General features: G+C 37.5%; 1 protein-coding gene across 15 annotated transcripts in view; it reads left to right on the forward strand.

The window, feature by feature from the left end:
- The window catches only part of MECOM (MDS1 and EVI1 complex locus), a 532,091-nt gene extending 514,817 nt beyond the window's left edge, over nucleotides 1-17,274 (forward strand). For 14 of the 15 annotated variants that reach the window (XM_073897575.1, XM_073897586.1, XM_073897558.1 and 11 more), the window contains 6 exons: nucleotides 748-825; nucleotides 4,633-4,802; nucleotides 7,227-7,371; nucleotides 10,823-11,059; nucleotides 11,913-12,096; nucleotides 15,701-17,274. In XM_073897575.1, the coding sequence (XP_073753676.1) occupies nucleotides 748-825; nucleotides 4,633-4,802; nucleotides 7,227-7,371; nucleotides 10,823-11,059; nucleotides 11,913-12,096; nucleotides 15,701-15,835 (949 nt within the window). In that variant the 3' untranslated portion in view covers nucleotides 15,836-17,274. The remainder of the gene's footprint in view (nucleotides 1-747; nucleotides 826-4,632; nucleotides 4,803-7,226; nucleotides 7,372-10,822; nucleotides 11,060-11,912; nucleotides 12,097-15,700) is intronic. The other variant, XM_073897608.1, reaches the window with a different exon arrangement.
- The last annotated feature ends 1,722 nt before the right edge of the window (nucleotides 17,275-18,996 follow it).

The following is an 18,996-nucleotide window of genomic DNA, read 5'->3' on the forward strand; positions in this document are numbered from 1 at the left end:
CTACTGTCTTCGAGCATACATTTATTAATTGTCATGGCATTGAAGAATAAGGCCATTAACAAAGGACGAATAAGGTTGATAAGTGAAGAAAGCTAGTTAATAAGTTTCTTGTTACCCATCACTATTACAGTAAAGCTTGTTTTTTTTTTCTTTTCAATAAATTGTGCTTATAATTTCTGAATTGTCCTCAGAAATTTGTGACATCTGACTCAGGCATATCAATTTATCTGCTCTTTGGAAAATGTGTCACTTTCTTTCCAGAAAAGCTTTTATAGGAACATACCTTGATGGATGAGGTCTTCGAATCTTGTCTGATCTGATACCGCTCAATGTACAGAGTTGTCACCGCAGCTAACATGTAAAATGAGTTGAAACATTTGAAATCTGTTTACATCAACCCAGAATCACAGACTCTTGTCATTTTTTTATCCTCTTGTCTGGTTCAGTTTTGTGACTATAAAGATACAGAGTTAATAAAAGAGGCGTATGGGGGTCATCAAAACTAAAGTCTATTTTCATAAACTGCTTGCTTATGCATGATCAAATTCAACCAGATCTCATAACGCAGCCTTATTCGTGGAGTTATTTATATCTGTAGAATGGCTTTGTTGCAAATTTTAAATACCAAAGACATGTGAGTTCCATGCAAGATTAATTAAATCAAGAATCAGCATCTGGCTTCTATGCGGCTTGAGTGAAATAAAGTCGATTGTGCTGACTTTCTCTTATAAACATCTTTCATAACAGATACTGTGGCAAGATTTTTCCAAGGTCTGCGAACTTAACACGGCACTTGAGAACCCACACAGGAGAGCAGCCTTACAGGTTTGACAATGATTTTTACTAAATACCTTGGTAAATTTTATGGTAGTTAGAGTGGATGTATTTCCACAATTTTAAAGGAGGCTACTTTTGTGCATGTCTGAATGTATGTCTTTGCAATTTTGAGTCAAAGAAGAATTGACTAACGGCTAGGACAAAAAATATAAGAGTTCTAATTTTTTAAATCAAGGCTTCTGACATCTCAGTTTAAAAGGTCTAGCAGGATCTCGGATAGAATAAGCATTTAAGAAATGTTAGCTATTTTAAAAATTTTTATTATTATCACTGTTTTAGAGAGAGAGAGAGAGAGAGTGGGGTGGGGAGGGGCAGAGGGAGAGAGAGAGAAAATCTTAAGCAGGTTCCATGCCCAGCACAGAGCCCACCACGGGGCTCTTTTTCACCACCCTGAGATCATGACCTGAGCTGAAATCAAGAGTCAGATTCTTAACTGACTGAGCCACCCAGGCTCCCCCATTTTAAAAACTATTTTAATGTGCTCTCTTCTCAATAATTAGTGCTATGTTAATTGACAGTAATCAGAACACTGCAGCCTTCCTTTCTCAAGCCTTAAATCTCTGTTAGGCGTTGACAAGCTGTGTGTAACTTTATTTCCCTAGGATAGCTAAGTCGGTGTCCCCAGGTCACATTAGGAGGTTTAAGGAATAAACCTTAAACCTGGAGAGGAGGAAGACGATGAGGAACTAGGAGGAGAAGAGGTAAAATAGAATATATTATAGGAAGAGGGGCAATTCTAGCAACAATTTCTAAACTACCTCTTAGCTTATTCTGTTAGATGTCAAGATCAGCCACACGACACATGGGACATGTGTCTAACTTTAATATTATTGTTTACTGAAGAATGAAAATTATCAAGATCCTCTTCAGTTTTAAAATATAATATACACATTGTTTTATGTGCAATTCTTAAATTTTTCTTTGCTTTCCTACATGTTTTATAAATTACTAGTCAGAAGTGATACTTTGTATGTAATAGAATGGACTTTGTATAGTAAGTCTCAGAGAGGTATAAAAATGCAAGTTGTTAGGCGATTTCCCTTTTTGAGAAAAATTTCAGATCCCAGGAATTTTGCTTCAGTGAAAGAAAGATTTCAGCACTTACATTTTATTATGACCAAGGATCTGGTATGCAACTATATCATGCTCATTTTGCTCTGTACTTGAATTCAGTGGTTTTATTCTACCCCATAAATGGTATGTGTATTTTTAAAAACACAGGCCAGAATTTTGGCATAGCTAGAGATCTTAAACAATTATTTGTCTAGCTCCTCTGTTTTACAAGTGAAGAAATTCAGATGCACAGATGTTAATTGCCTTCTGTAAAGCCTGGTATTAAAAGATCCAGAATTAAAACCCAGACTTGGACCTCCCATGTCAGAGTTTTATCTCACACCATGATCTCAAAGGCTCCCATGACCCCTGTGTTTACATCCAAATTCTTAATGAGTGTATTGCTCATGATGTATGTATTAATTTAAAGAATTTTTGAAACTTAGGCTCGTAACTACCAACTAATTTATTGGAGCAGAATGCAATGATTTTTTTTATTCAGGAGCACTCAAAACCATGATTATTATGTAGAATGTTCTTATTGGCCGATTTTATCGCTGTTAGAGTAGATGATGTCTATTAGACTTGGAAAAGTCCCTTTGCATACAAGCAGAAAGCTGGAAGCATGTCAAAGACAAAAATTTCTCTAATTCATGATGTGTGTAGAAAATGTTTTGAGTGAAAAATGTTTGATGGGAGTGTAAGTTTTCTCTAGCAGTGTTTTCTAGGTTGTTCTGCTCGGTACAACACAATTGTGCTAATTGTATCATTATTCTCATTGTAGTAGGCCTTGGGAGTCAACAGAGTTATTACAGAGAAGGTCATGACTCACATATATATTTTTTTCAAAAGCAGAGGCTAAAATACTACAACTACAATGAATATGGGGTTTCACGCACTTTTAAATTAGTATTGTAAGTGAGGAAAGTTGAGGAGCCTCATCATGCCAGGGCAGTTTTTTAAGGGGGAAAAACTAAATCAGTCCTTGAGTCGGTTTATTGATACTATGCCAGAGTAACTAGTTTAACAGATTTATTTTCCCCACTGAACTAGCTAGACTTCTGGCATCACGTAGAGACAGCCGTAGAAACCCAAACACTTCGAGTGGAATGGGGTGATTTCTGATATAGAGCACTTGAACCACTGAGTCTACATTCAGAAGTGGAAGGAGAAGGGCCCTTCACATATGGAAGAATAAGTTAAAGATTGTCTGGCTGCTAGGTTAAAAATTTTCACTTAAAAGTCATCTAGAGAAAGCTCATGTTTTTTTTTTTTTCAAGCAACACACATACAAAAAAAGCCACACAAACAAATAATGTAATCTTTACTTTAAAATGCCAAAGGAGAATACCCCATAAATTGCCACTTTTCTTCTTTATCCATAAGAGCTGAGGAGTAGGCAGTGAGGGGTTACATTTTTATTTATGAATAAAGGAGAACTTCAAAATACCTTATGACTTTTTTTAAATCACATAGAAGGCAGAAACAATTAGCCAACCAATAATAAGTGTTTTCCTGGAAAACCAACCTGGTTCAGAAATGCCACAAACTCTGTAAGGACAGAAATGGAAAATTGAGGGGAATAGGAAAAGCAGAGATTAATGAAGACCTTTATTTTATTCTGAAAGGAGAATTTGATGCCATTCTTACTTTCTTTTTTAACAGTTTGAAGGTGGGGATGCCTGGGTGGCTCAGTTAGTTCAGCATCTGATTCTTGGTTTCCACTCTGGTCATGATCCCATGGTCCTGGGATTGAACCCTGCAGCAGACTCCACGTTCAGCAGGGTGTCTGCTTCTCTCTTTCTCCCTCTCCCTCTGCCCCCCCCCCACCATGCACACGCTCTCTCAAATAAATAAATAAATAAATAAATAAATAAATAAATAAATCCTTAAAAAAACACAGTTTAAAGGTTTTTGGAGTAAAGGTTCTGGGGGCTTGTAATCACTACAGATTATGAAAATCAGCATCTTTGATATCGAGATAAACTATTCACATTGCCTCAGTTTTAAAGGTTTGGAATCTTTACTGCTCTTTTTGAGAAGATAATGGAAGTTTCTTTAGGATTATCAATTGAGGAAGTGAATTTACTAAGAAATTGTTTAATCAGACTCTGCAATTTTGAATTTAAGAATGATCATTTTATGGGGCGCCTGGGTGGCTCAGTCGTTAAGCGTCTGCCTTCGGCTCAGGTCATGATCCCAGGGTCCTGGGATCGAGCCCTGCATTGGGCTCCCTGCTCAGTGGGAGGCCTGCTTCTCCTTCTTCCACTCCGCCTGTTTGTGTGCCCTCTCTCACTGTGTCTCTCTCTGTCAAATAAATAAATAAAATCTTTAAAAAAAAAAATGATCTTTTTACTTTATTTGAAGAATACATGAATTTGTTTCATGTTTGTTTACAAAGGATTTATTGGTATTGTCCTAAGCAGAAGGTAAAACCATGCTACTATTTCTTAATGTCCTTAATTTTGTGAAGTTTATCAAAAACATGAAAACTGATGACTCTAATAAATTTGGGACCAATGAAATGGTCAATATTTTACTATGGTTTTTCATAAAGTCATGAAAATCTTTAATGGAATCAAAGTCTGTTGGAATTGAAATCTTGGCTGTGCAAATAGTATTCTTGCCTCTGCCTTTTCTCTAAAATATTTTATGGGTGATAATTTTGGATATCTGGCTTACTAGTCTTGAGAAATATTTTTCAATTTGCTTGCAAATATTTTCTCTGTGCTTATTTTTCAGATGCAAATACTGTGACAGATCCTTTAGCATCTCTTCCAACTTGCAGAGGCATGTTCGTAACATCCACAATAAGGAGAAGCCCTTTAAGTGTCACTTATGTGATAGGTGTTTTGGTCAACAAACCAACTTAGACAGACACCTAAAGAAACATGAGAATGGGAACATGTCTGGTAGGTAATCAGTTGCATTATAAGGAAGAAGATGGCTAAGATCATCATGAATAATATTGTACGGCAACTCTACTTTTAAGAAAAGAGATAATTGTGATCTTTCTTCTCTCCTTCCACTTTGACACCAGAAACAGATCCTAAATTTTGCAGCGTGTTTCCCTTTAGAGTACAGAATGATGTGATTGTTGAATAATATACAACTCAGGGCCTTATTTGGATTGTTTTCTTATTCTGGATTCATCTCAATGGGTAATCTCAAACAAAGAGAACCATGACCCAGTCTCATACGAGACTTATGAATCAGGATTTCCTAAATTGCAGGGAACAATCTTTCCACATACTGGTGCAGAATGGGGCCTCTAGGCATGGCAGAATTTCCAAAGTGGCAGCCCCAGAATATCATGCTCTGAATATTAACTTAGATACCATGGCTGTTTCTGCAGAGGTCCTATAGTTCAGAGAACATCCCCAGGGTAACTTTTCAGAGATTAGTGATAGAAGATTGTTGACATGATCGGAGCAACCCATAGTGGTGTGTGGTTTGGGTCACAAATTCTGATGTAGATTTGAGTTAAAAGTGGCAAAAGAAAACAACAACAACAACAACAAAAACTAACCTTCCCTTAACTCAGATCTGCCAGCACATAGTTAGCAGAAGAGATGGTAGTTTTTCTTGCCTTTGGCTTCTAAGAGTTAGATAATAAATCATGAATTAATATTTGCCAACTGGCCTATGTGTTTGGAGCCACACTGTGCAGCCATAATTTGTTTCAAGAGAATCAGGAAAATGACTTGGGGGCAAGAGAAGGAGCAAGCACGGGGTTCAGGAAAACAGATTTTAAAAACAGGGAAAAGTTGAAGTTGTACAGAGTAGCTATTTTACTTAAGGAAATTATTTTATTATTAATCCTTCCTCCCCTGTACACAGGCACATGGCTGATGACCTTGGGGGGCTACTACATAGAATTATATTACTGTTCATTTCCATCTAAGCCAAAAGTCAAATGATTGTGGTCTAAAGATACCAAATTTTAGAGACAGAAGTTATAAAGCAATCAAAGTCTAATTTGGCCACACTTTCCAACCATATGCACCCTTATGGTATAATCCCATAATTTTTCTAATCAAACATATTTAGTTTTTGTTTTGTTCTTTTAAAGATTTATTTATGTATTCCAGAGAAAGAGAGAGAGCAGGGGAGAGGGAGTGGAAGAGGGAGAGAGAGAATCTCAAACAGACTCCCCGCTGAGCAAAGAGCCTGATGTGGGCCCCGATCCCAGGACCCCAAGATCATGACCTGAGCTGAAATCGAGAGTTGGCTGCGTAACCGACTGAGCCACCCAGGAGCCCCAACCAAAGTATTTTGGAAAATACTTAAAGGAGTTAAAAATGTGACATGTCCAAGTTCAATACTTATTTGTTGACCCAGATTATAACTTTATTCAGCTGAGAGATGTTTTTCCTTCTTATTTTGTTCATCTATAGACTATTAGGATGAACTGTTAGATTGTAGATATCTTGTGGGAAAGGTAAACAGCATGAAGCAAGTGTTGGTGTACATTTGACCACATATAAGGTATCTATAGTTGTGTAAATTTATAAAAACCTCACAACCATCCTGTGAGAAGGTATTCTGATTCTAATTTTATAGGTAAGGAAGCTGAAGATCATCCTCTAATCAGCAGATCCCATATTGTCCTTTTAATGCTGTCCCACCTCAGTCTCTGGGCTGGTGTGTTGAGTCTACTCACTGCCTCACTCACCAAATGAGAATACAGAATTTTTGGTATGTTTTCAGTCTTTATTTGGTAAGGTGCTTTAGCACAGGAGCAATAAATACAGATAGACTGCAACCAGGACTGAGTGTACAGTTTCTTCTGGCAGGATCTATTTAAGACTTCTTTATAATTTGCCTCACCCTATATCCTCGTTATGTGAACGAAAATGTTCTCATGTCACAGTGGCAAAGGGAGGAAGCTGTGGGCGAGACATCTTTGGGGGACTATACCTCATGACTTCAGTGGTTCAGAATATTCCCCAAGGGACTTCCGTCAGCATGCATGTGGTAATATGGGAAGACACTGGCCTCCTGAAGTTACCATTATTAATATTCAGAAGAGCCTGTTTTAGGAAACACCGATCAAATGAAGAAGGAACGAGCTTCAAAATAAGTTGCCCCCATGGGCTGGGTGGCTCAGTCGTTAAGCGTCTGCCTTCGGCTCGGGTTGTGATCCCAGGGTCCTGGGATCGAGCCCCACATCAGGCTCCCCGCTCCGTGGGAAGCCTGCTTCTCCCTCTCCCACTCCCCCTGCTTGTGTTCCCTCTCTCGCTGTGTCTCTCACTGTCAGATAAATAAAATCTTTAAAAAAAAATAAGTTGCCCTCTCAGTGGCCGTCTTTTTCTCAAGAGGCTCTCTCCCCTCAGGTACGGCAACATCGTCGCCTCATTCCGAACTGGAAAGTACAGGCGCGATTCTCGATGACAAAGAAGATGCTTACTTCACAGAAATCCGCAATTTCATTGGGAATAGCAACCACAGCAGCCAGTCTCCCAGGAACACAGAGGAGAGGTAAAGCTTCTTAAACTCTCTCATTTCTGAAATCAGCGTGTTCTGAAGAGATTTGCTGTGCTCACTTTCATGACACTACTGTAACTCCTACCAGTGGTGGCTGGCATTTCTTTGGTGCAGATTAAATACCAAATGCTCTTCTAAGCGCTTCCCGTGTATGAGCTAATTTAACTATCATAATAGCCCTATGAGGCAGCGACTATTACTATGTAATTTTATCAGTGAAGGAAGAGCGATATCACAGGTTATGGCTAGAGGCCACACAAGTGATTAATAAATGGGATTCCACCTGGGCCGTCTGGTTCCAGAGCCCACGCTTTTACCACCGTTCTGTTCTGCTTCTCTTGATAACTAATTAGAATGTTTTATCAAAACTTGCCAAGCAGAAAGGAAAGCCACCACAGGGATTCCGTTGATTCAGTAGTGGCTACTATTATATATCATGTGTATATTACAGATAACGTTATCTATATATACCTGTGTGTGTGTGTGTGTGTGTGTGTATACATGCACATATATTATATATATATACACACATTTTTGTGTATATGTGTACATGTCTATATATAAAATACCTATTGAATATCATTTAAATATCTTTTACCTAAAAAGCAGCTGAGACTTCTTGATCTGATTCTGTCACTACCTATAGGCTCTCATGTGGATATTCATTTAATTCCGGCATGCTTGTTTCCGTGGGTATGATTATCCTTGTTTTTAGTGACCTGGTGCCCTGCTTACCACTTGTCATCATCGACATCAAGTGTATATGGCTCAATCCCTAAAGAAAAACTTTTAATGCTGCTGATAATAATAATTAACACTTACCTAGTATTTACATTTTATGTGATGTTAATGAAACATTATTTTACCAAAACTACCAGATTTAATTTTTCTTATCTCTAAATTATAATTAAATACCTGATATTGAGAACTAGATTTTTTTGAACATAACTATCCAAAAGCCTAATCAATTAGGATGCTGTGTAGTCAATTTTAACGTCAAATGAAATTAATGAGAAAGCTCTATTACTTTTCATCACACCAGTATTATTGTTAGAGTCCTCTATTTTTTGATGCTATTAAAAGTCGAACAATTGTTTTAGGTGGTTTTTACATTAAGCCAAGCTTCAAATAAGCATTATTTCCTCAGATAACAAAATTTTATGGCCACTTCTGCTCTTCAACTTATTTAGGGGAAAAAGGAGAGGAGATCTGCTATTACATGGCCCTTCCCATCTTCTAAGAAGTCTGATAAGAGCTATGACTTTGTGCAATTGGATGTATCTTTTCCTCTGCTTGCCCATTTGTGTGTGTGTGTGTGCACACGTGTGTGTAAAAGAGACACAGAGAGACACAGAGAGAGAGGAGGGAGGGAAGGAGATGAGCAGATGGTCAGAAATACACAGTAGTAAGAACGAGTGAGAGAGTCACCGTCTTACGTTTTGATAACGACATTTACATGATACAAATAAGAAATGTTGAACAAAAACCACCATTTGGGTTCTGAGATGCCTTTTCAGATTTTCTAGCCCTTACTTGGAGATTTGTGAGCCTGCATATAGCTACGACATCTGGCTTCAACATGTCCAAACAGCACAGAAGTAAGAAGATTGAGCCACTTCCCCCCCCTCAACTCCTACCGGGGGTACTTTTGATAAATAATTTATCCCCCATAAATTGCCACATTTGAAAGCATAATTAACAAATAGGTTTTCTTAATCATATTGGCTTTGTTACTTTTGGTTTTCATCCATGCATTCTTTTGTTCTTTTACTTTTTCTTTCATTTTTAAAAAATAACAGTTTCAATCCATTCAAGCTAGCAAGTTGGCAGTGTATCTGGAAACTAATAATTCATGTCTGTGCAAAACACGTATTCATCATTCTTTGATAAAAGTCGTTAAGAGATTGGCTGTATAAAATGGTTAATAATGATAATACGACTGGTTTTAAGATTTTTAACTATGTGCATCTGTCACACCCAACATTGTTTTGTTTATTTATTTATTTGCCCTGAAAAATCTAAATATTAAATTATACTCTTTTTTTTTTACATGGGGAAGTGATGGGGTACATTGCTGATACCTGAGCTTCCATAAGCTGAAAAATAATTCCATTAATGTGAATAGCGTACATTTCTGTAGCAATAACTTAAATTTCAACAAGCTTTCTGAACTTGGGGAAGTGCCTTAACTTCCCTGGTCATATATATTTAAAAAGAGGAGGTTAGGAGGAGATACTCTGTAGTTCAAAGCATTTGTAGTTAATTTGGAACTAAGTTAATTTTGACTTTTAAGTATTACAATGAAACAAATTCAATTATACAGTCTTTTTATTTTTTAAAATTTTATTTATTTATTTTAGGTAGAGCAGAAGCAGGGGTAAGGAGAGGGACAAGCAGACTCTGAGCTGAGTGTGGAGCCTGACATGGGGGCTCGATCTCACAACCCTGAGATCATGACCTGAGCCGAAACCAAGAGTTAGGAGCTTAACCGACTGAGCCACCCAGGCAACCCTCAATTTATACATTCTTTATGTTTATTTTTGAAGCCTGAGAAATTTGTCCTACTTTTATAAATGCTCTCAAATATATTAAATTGGGACTTCTATGTAATTAAATCTTTTTTTTATAATTAAACTTTTGAATCACATACTACAATCCTTGTGACCACAAACTAAAGTATTGCAAATGACTTTTAAAATATAGTATTCTTCTTTTGTATCACATTAGACATGCATGCTAAGTAAGCTTCAGAAAATACTTGCACAATTGCATTTTTAGATAATTGCCCACCCCGATGTTCTTCTGGGAAACAGGGAACTTTTTTACATTCAGACCATCAAGGATAATTTGAAAACAGTACAAATAAGTGAGCTTTCAATCACTTCCAAGTTTGAGCAGGATGTCTAAGTGGCGTACACCACAAATGTCACCTAGAAATATCAAATACGGCGTGGTCCCTCACAGCCATCTTAACATCTTCTTTGAACTCCTAGATTCACTTTAGGCGTGTGTGTTCCAGTTTTTATCAGTGTTGTTCAGCGATATGAATTTTCCAGAAACCTATTATTTTAAATGGTGGGCACTTATATGGTAATTAGGTAACATTATGTAGAAAAAACATTTGTAGGCTTTTAATATCATCTATAACAATAGCATTTATCAGGCAAAGGTCGGATAAAGAATAGGAGCCTGAGACTGTTTTTCCAGCTTTGCCAGAAGCCCCATTTATCCTCTGAATAATCACCCAATTATTGTTTTCTTCATTTTCTCATTTGTGAAGTGACATTACTTTCCCATGGTTGCCATAAAGCATAAATAATAAAAATTTACTATAGAAGTGCTGAAAATCTAAACTGTTGTTGGGAAGACATGAGAAGAGAGCTAACTGCACGTTTAAAAATGAAACCAATAATGGGACCTGTTTCTTTTTTTATGCTTTTGAAAGAATGAACGGCAGCCATTTTAAGGATGAGAAAGCTTTGGTAACGAGCCAAAATTCAGATTTATTGGATGATGAAGAAGTAGAAGATGAGGTGTTGTTAGATGAGGAGGATGACGACAACGATATTACTGGAAAAACGGGAAAAGAACCAGGGACAAGCAATTTACATGAAGGAAACCCTGAGGATGACTATGAAGAAGCCAGCGCCCTGGAGATGAGTTGCAAAACGTCCCCAGTGAGGTGAGCGCCTGGGGTGACATTAGTAAATAAGTAGGAGTAGATACATATATGGTTGCAATTCCTTCTGCTCTGTTTTTCCATTATTCCACTAGGGCAATATTTCAGGACATGGAAGTTGATGAGTAACGAATCATTAAAAGTACATTTGAATTAGCAAGGCATATTTGGTGGATTCATTTTGAATAGGTGAAAACAAGGTAGCCATCAACATAATCCACAAGAATACAAATACATCGGTATTTGTGGAACCTGATTAATCTGAAATGGGAAGAATAAATGAAAATTAGACAAGTACCCGATCATTTATTTAGACTCGACCTGTAAAACTCAAAGAAAAATAGAGATTTCAACATTATCTAATTCATTCAAAAATCTGGTACGTTATTAGTCAAACAGCGAGATAGAGTTCACTTAATTTGATATGTATGTAACCTCTACAGGTAGATTTTTAAATGGAAAAAAATGAACCAAATAGTTAAATTTATAGGAATATTCTATTTTCATATGGAGAATGGGTGCTCACTAAATATCATCACTGACTTTATTTTAAATGGACATTATAAACCTATAAATTGTATCTCCACTGCATTGCTGACTCCACATTGTTGATTTTAACTCTACCTCTTATGTACACTTGCTTTAGTTATGAAGAGTCTTAAAACAAACGTGTTTTTAAGATACAGTATGTGTAGACACTTTAAAGAACCCAGTAATGGATGCATGCTTCTTGATACTGCAAATATAATACGAAGTTTGACAGCTGTATGGATTCAGATGAAAAGTGATTTGGTTGGATAACAAACTGAGAAAGAAAAAAAAAAACCCTCTGTGCTTTCCCATTGGTTCATTTTAGGTATAAAGAGGAAGAATATAAAACTGGACTTTCTGCTCTAGATCATATAAGGCACTTCACAGATAGCCTCAAAATGAGGAAACTGGAAGATAATCAATATACTGAAGCTGAGCTGTCTTCTTTTAGTGCTTCCCATGTGCCGGAGGAACTTAAACAGCCGTTACACAGAAAGTCCAAATCACAGGTACATGTTCTCCTGCAGCACAGCATCATGGCAACATCGTGCCTCGGGCGCCAAAAGGCAGATAGTCTCTCTGGGCAATACTCTAGAATCTGAACAGGTTCAGATGCTTTACTCAAAACGTTCCTACCTTGACCCTATGACCAAATCCAAAATGGTTAACCAATACAGTCGTGAACATGGCTGCCCTCCGCACAGACGCTTCCATGAAACCTTCTCTTCCAGTAGCTTTTCCTTTACTTTGCAATCTCTTCCTTCTGTAGAGATAGTCCATAATGTTTGCACCTATTTCTATGTGACTTCAGAGTGATTTTCTAATTGCTTTGCCTCTGTAATTCTTGTCAACCTAATTATATTGCCAGACTTCTGAAATGTGAATCCTGCCCTCCATTTTTTTTTTTTGGTCCTTTGTTAAATGTAGTTAATTAACAAGTCATCTAATTATAGCTTTTAGGAGTAAACTGAGGATCAGAGATGAAATGGGTTGCCCAAAGTCTGCAGCAACTTACCTGCAGATCTGGAAATAAAACTGATTAATTTTTAATTGAAAGGAATGAATGAACAGTACCCACGTTCATTGGGCTCTATGGCATTCTATCAGCACTGTGGAAACAAAAATAAATCCATTTAAGGATCTGTAAATACCAATTAAAAGAGCCTCATTTCTTTTATCACAAAATAAAGGAAGTCAGTATTTTCTGCTGACATCCCTACTCAACCATGTTGTTCATTTCACTCAGGTCAATCAAAAAAAAAAAAAAGAAGAAGAAAAGAAAACTTCTTGTTATTACCATATTTGTTGGTCACTTTGGTCTAATTGATCGTGAGCCCATTTTGTAGGTGGCCTGACATAGCAGACCACGTGACTGCATTGGCTTGTACATTTAGAAATGCTTTCCTGTTTGGCTGAGATGGTTTGGCCTTAGCCATTTGCTCTTAGCAGCAAATGTGGTCTTATCTCAACTAAGGTGGGAAAAACATTGTGCTAGTGGGATAATACCAATTTTTAACTCTCAGTCAATTCAGTAAAAATCTAAGGTACCATGTATGCTAATAGGCAAAATGAATGTTCTTTTGCATTGAAGTAAAAGAAGCTGGCCTCAGCACCAGAGTTGCTAGCTGCATGAACTTTAAGAATATCACTTCATGATTGCGGGTACCACTTCTTTGTAAAGTGGGGTGACTGGAGGCCATATCTAAGAGCTCTTCCTGCTGTATGATTCAATGGGGATCAAAATTAATTTTTCAGTTTCTAACATTAAAAGTAAATTAGCCAGAGTAGACATCTCATTTTTACCTGGACATAACCATTAGAGGTAGTGAGTATTTTTTTAAAACCCTTGGTATCCCATACTTCCTTCCTAACTGATCAGAGAGATACTGGGGGATTCAGGCTTTCCTTCCTTTTTTTTTTTTTTAATTTCTTTTAATTATTCCACCAAAATGCTTATAAGACACAGTACCTAAAAATTCCTGAAGCTATCAGGAATGATTGAAAGTAGAAGGGTCAGAGAACCCCGAGATAATAGATGTGATCTATTTCAGTTCCAGCATTTTGACATAAAATCCCTGCGCAGCTGGACTAACAATTACCATCACAAGAAATACTAGCGTATTTCTCGTATTTTTCATGCTACTTGATCATGTCATATATATCAGTTTAAATATGGTCAGGCCTTTTTGCAAACTAACTTTATTTCATGAGACTTTTTATTCACTCATTCAGTTGTTATTCACTGTCAGTGGTGTGCAGGGAGGTGATCTTTGTGCGTGAAAATGTTTATTTTGTTTGATTACCAAAAGGCAAATACTCTATATTTACCATTTTCTAGAATCTGAGTAGAGGTAGATGACTTACTCAAACATTCATATATTTACTGTGTGATTTTTATAGTGACTGAATCCAAGATAGTTGAACAATACAACAGTGGCTGCCTTCAGCATAGAATCCTCTTTTGAAAGTTCCTATTCTAAAAATTAATTTCATGATAATGGGTACTATTTATGTCCAGCACTCTATGTTAGTTAGTGCTTGTAATTCCCTCACAGCCCTTGGAGGCAAGTTTTTGTTATTATGATCCCCATTTGGTAGGAGGAAAGTGACCTTGAAAGGTTAAGGAACTTGCCCAAGGTCACACAGCTAGTTGAAGAGGCCAGTTAGAAGCCAGGAGTCTCGAAATTTTCTCTAGGTTTCCTTTCATTTTTCCAAATATTGGAATAGGTTTTGTTAAAACCATTTCAGAATACTCTTTATCTTGATCTCTGAAAGTGGGTACCTGATAAAAATAAAGTTCAATGCTCCCCTCACTCATATTTTAAACTCTTTAAAGGATAAAGACTGTATATTATCTTACCATTGTTTCCCTAGGACCTAGCACAGTGCCTGGCAGAGAGTAGATGCTTAAGAGATATTTGTTATATGTCTGTTGAGATTTTGTAGAAGGCAAATTGCGTACATAAAAGTCAGATGTGTACATTGAGAGCAATGACCCAGCAAATCACAAGCAGCCTACAAGAGCAGATTTTCTAACCGAATGCCATGATTAAGGAAGAAACCACAGATTGGCCACATGTCTCAGCATGACTCTCAGAGATGAAATTCTGCTTAACAACAGAGGCATTTTGTCTTTGTTTACAGACAGTGGAATGTCTTTGGCAGGACTTTAATGATTCCACTGCAGCAGCATTTTGACAAGCAAGTTTAGCAGTGGATGAGACCAACAATAGCAAATCAACAGTGAAAAGTTCACGCACAAGTCAAGACCAAACATTTCATTTGACTATTTTACTTGGCAGCAAATGGGAGATTCTCTGAACAGTTATTTAGAATTGACATGATAATAGGGAAAAAAAAAAATCACTTCTTCACAGAGCACCGCCAGGTACCTTCTGCTTGGCAGACCTTGGAGTACAAGTTGGTTAGAACGTTGTTGGGTCTTGTGTTGTGTTTTACTTTTTGGTAAAGCTAACTTGATTTACCTGACCTCACAAGGTCTTTGAGTGTCAGCTTTGAATATTTCAAACATGGAGGGAAACCAGAGAAAGGACGCTGGATTCAAAGTAGGGCAGAAATCAGTTGTGCTTCTGCCTCCTCCACTGTCTAGTTGAGTGACTCGGGGCAAGTCATGTCACCTTCAGCTCTCTCAGAAAGTGCAGGAGTCAGTGGGACCGTGTCCTCTACTAGACCCCAGTGCCATCAAGGCAGGTCTATATCCCATTCATATTTGCAGTTTTGGTCATAAGCACACAATAATATTTTTGGTGACTTGAACAGGTGCATGAACAGTGGATGGATGACGTATTTATGCTTAGACAGGGGGATGACTTGTGTTTCTCAGTGGAGACGCTATTGACATTTTCGGTAGGACAATTCATTTTTTTTTTGGTCCTGTAGGACATGTACTTTTGTGGCCCCTAGGCACTGAAGGCCAGCAGTAACATCACATCATTACGACGACAAAAAGGGGCTCCACGCTTTTCCAAACACACCCATGAGGGACCCTCCTACTCAGAGTCCCGTCCCCCCATAACATGCACCAGCAACATTCTTCAAATTAAAAGTGATGTTTTCCAGCGCCACTTACCGAGTCTCTCCTTTTTACCCCAGGCATATGCTATGATGTTGTCATTGTCCGACAAGGAGTCCCTCCATTCTACATCCCACAGTTCTTCCAACGTGTGGCACAGTATGGCAAGGGCTGCGGCGGAATCCAGTGCCATCCAGTCCATAAGCCACGTATGACATTACCAAGGTCGACCAGAGTGGGACCAAGTCCAACAGTAGCATGGCTCGTTCATCTAGGACTATTTAAAAGACTGCTGAGCAGAATGCCTTAGAAACCTGAAGGGTCACTCATTTAAAGTCTGGTGACCTTAAACTGAATGCTTAAAAAAAAGAAAGGAAAAGAAAGGAAAAGAAAAAAAAGAAACTATTTATTCTCGATATTTTGTTTTGCACAGCAAAGGCAGCTGCTGACTTCTGGAAGGTCAATGCAACGTTATTAACGTGATTCGATGAGAATGAGCAACTTGCAGGCAGGAGGCGTCTTGGTCCGCCCTGCCCTGGGCTGTGGGTGGGCACGAGGGCGGTGGGGATGGCAGCATTGACACGAATGAACACTCCATAGAAATTGAATTCTTTTTTGTACAAGATCACCTGCCACATGATTGGGAACAGTTGCTTTTTTTAATTACAGATTTGATTTTTTTCCTTTGTTAAAGTTTTATGTAATTTAACCCTTTGAAGATGGAAGTAGTTGGATGAAATGCACACTCGATTATTATAGAAACTGATAACAGGGAGTCCTCGTTCCCCATTAACTTTTGCCTTCTTAAGTACATTGTGTAAAACTAGGGAAAAAGGGTATGTGTATATTGTAAACTATGGATGTTCCAGCGCTCAAAGAGTTTAAGTCAGTGAAGTAACCTGTTCATCACCAGTCCCGCTGTACCACTACACTAATAAAACGTTTGCCAAATCCTTGTAATAACATCTTAATTTTAGACAATCATGTCACTGTTTTTTAATGTTTAATTTTTGTGTGTGTTGCGTGTATCATGTATTTATTTGTTGGCAAACTATCGTTTGTTGATTACAATAGCACTGTTCCAGTCAGCCACTACTTTCTGACGTCTGAGGCACGCCCCTGTCTGAATTGCAAGGACCAAGGTGACTCGACCTGTGTATGGGAGTGCCAAATGGTGTTTGGCTTTTCTTAACATTCCTTTTTTGTTGTTCTTTTGTTTTCCTTCTTAATGAGCTAAATACGAATAGATGCAACTTAGTTTTTGTAATACTGAAATCGATTCAATTGTATAAACAATTATAATTTCTTTCATGAAAGCATGATTCTTCTGATTAAAAACTGTACCCCATATTTTATGCTGGTCGTCTGCAAGCTTGTGCGATGTTATGTTCATGTTAATCCTATTTGTAAAATGAAGTGTTCCAGACCTTATGTTAAAAGAGAGAAGTAAATAACAGACTGTATTCAGTTATTTTGCCCTTTATTGAAGAACCAGATTTGTTTTCTTTTTTTTTTTTTGTTTGTTTGTTTGTAATCTCATTTTGAAATAATCGGCAAGTTGAGGTACTTTCTTCAAATGCTTTGTACAATATAAACTGTTATGCCTTTCAGTGCATTACTATGGGAGGAGCAACTAAAAAATAAAGACTTACAAAACTGGTTATTTTTCCCACTGTGTGATATTTTTCCTTCTTGTGCAATTTTAGTTTCTCATAGGGATCCAATGATTTAAAGATATGATGTCTGGGGACTTGATGCCCTGAGAGATACATGGCATGTCAAATATGTGTGTATTGTTTTGAGATGACATAGGAATAGACCTTGACCCACAGGGAATTGGGACTCTGATTTATTCTGAACCCTCCCTGTGCAGGGCAAAGTCAGGGCTCATGTGCGAGGCCGCAGGGCCCTGGGTCTTACTCCACGTCCACAGCACCCATTCTAGTTAGGACAGATAGTGACCTACTGTTTTTCTACTCAGCTTTACATCGTGCATCCTAAAAATTGTGATGATTTCAATTTTTGTTTTTAATTACACAAATACTCTTAACTGATTCATAAGACAAAAAAAAACCCAACAAAACCCTTTAACTTTTCTATGTTCCTTCTAAGTCTCTGTCCACATGCAAAATATCATTTTTTATAGTTATAATCTGAGTGGAGACATAATGTTGTGTTTTCTTTCTTTACTGTGACAGAAGAACGTCGAGGCATGTTGTTACAAATTCTTCACATTAATAATTTAGTTGCCTCATACTCCTTCAGGTTTGATATACTATAATTTCTTCAACTATTTCAATTTTGTTAAAGATTGAAGCTTTCTGATATTCACTAATGCAAGCAGTGGAATTTTAATTTTCATGCACAAAATTGATTTTGTGTGTTCATATATGTATATGCAGTGGTGAAATGTGAGGAATGGCATTTCCATATGATAAATTCTCTGGTTGGGGAGCAATTAGGAATACTTTTTGCTCCTTAAATAAATGTTGATTGTTTTAGAATATGGGAATTTCAACTTTGGCTAACTATAGAGGTTTTAACAAGGCCTGAAGAATAAATAAGTATGACACCTAGAAATAGGTCCAAACTAATTTCTTCATTCATTTACTCATTCTTAGCCACACGGCCAGATACAAAGAGAATCCCCCCATTCTTCCTACATGTCAGTAGTAAAGGAATTAAATATATCGGGTATAAATATAAGAATTAAATATATAGGGTATAAATATTGATTTTTTTTAAATAGAAAGTGTGTACAAGGAAAAGCATTCAGGAAATCTACGTAAGCTATAAATCTGATCTATAAAGAAGAAGAATCTAATACTGGGGACATAAGAAAAGTGGGGATCTGGAATATGCTGTACATTTTTCTTTCTTTTAAAGAATATACCTATAAATTCAGCAGCCATTTGAATACTCTCAATGCTACTAAATTCTTGATAGGCTTTGAGCATGACATTTCAGTTGTTTGCTGATACTTAGTCCCTCCGCATTCCAAAAAGGCTTTCAAGCCTTACAGTTCTGCTGTTTTTTCCATTCATTTCGCCAGCAGTCCTCCACCGCGTGCCCCCCCTATGGGGACTGGTGAGATACGGCAGAGACAATATTGGATTTGGAAACCCAAGGCCTGGGTTTGAGTTCTGGCTCCGCCGCTTCACTGGCTTTGAGGTCTCGGGCAAGTCACATACCTCTCAAAATCTCATCTATGAAACCGGGGTCATAATACTTGCTTCTGCTGCTACTGCATTGGGTTTCTGTGAATGTCCAAAAATCAAAATACGTTTTTGGAAATATTTGGTAAGAGTTCTGCACAGGCAAAGCATTTTAGAATTTTCATGGTAGTAATTAAGGAGACATAATATCTGCATGTATC

Source organism: Callorhinus ursinus, unplaced genomic scaffold, assembly GCF_003265705.2.
Source record: "Callorhinus ursinus isolate GAN/ISIS: 27379988/994484 unplaced genomic scaffold, GSC_fseal_2.0 scaffold1, whole genome shotgun sequence".
In the NCBI taxonomy this organism is placed as follows: Eukaryota; Metazoa; Chordata; class Mammalia; order Carnivora; family Otariidae; genus Callorhinus; species Callorhinus ursinus.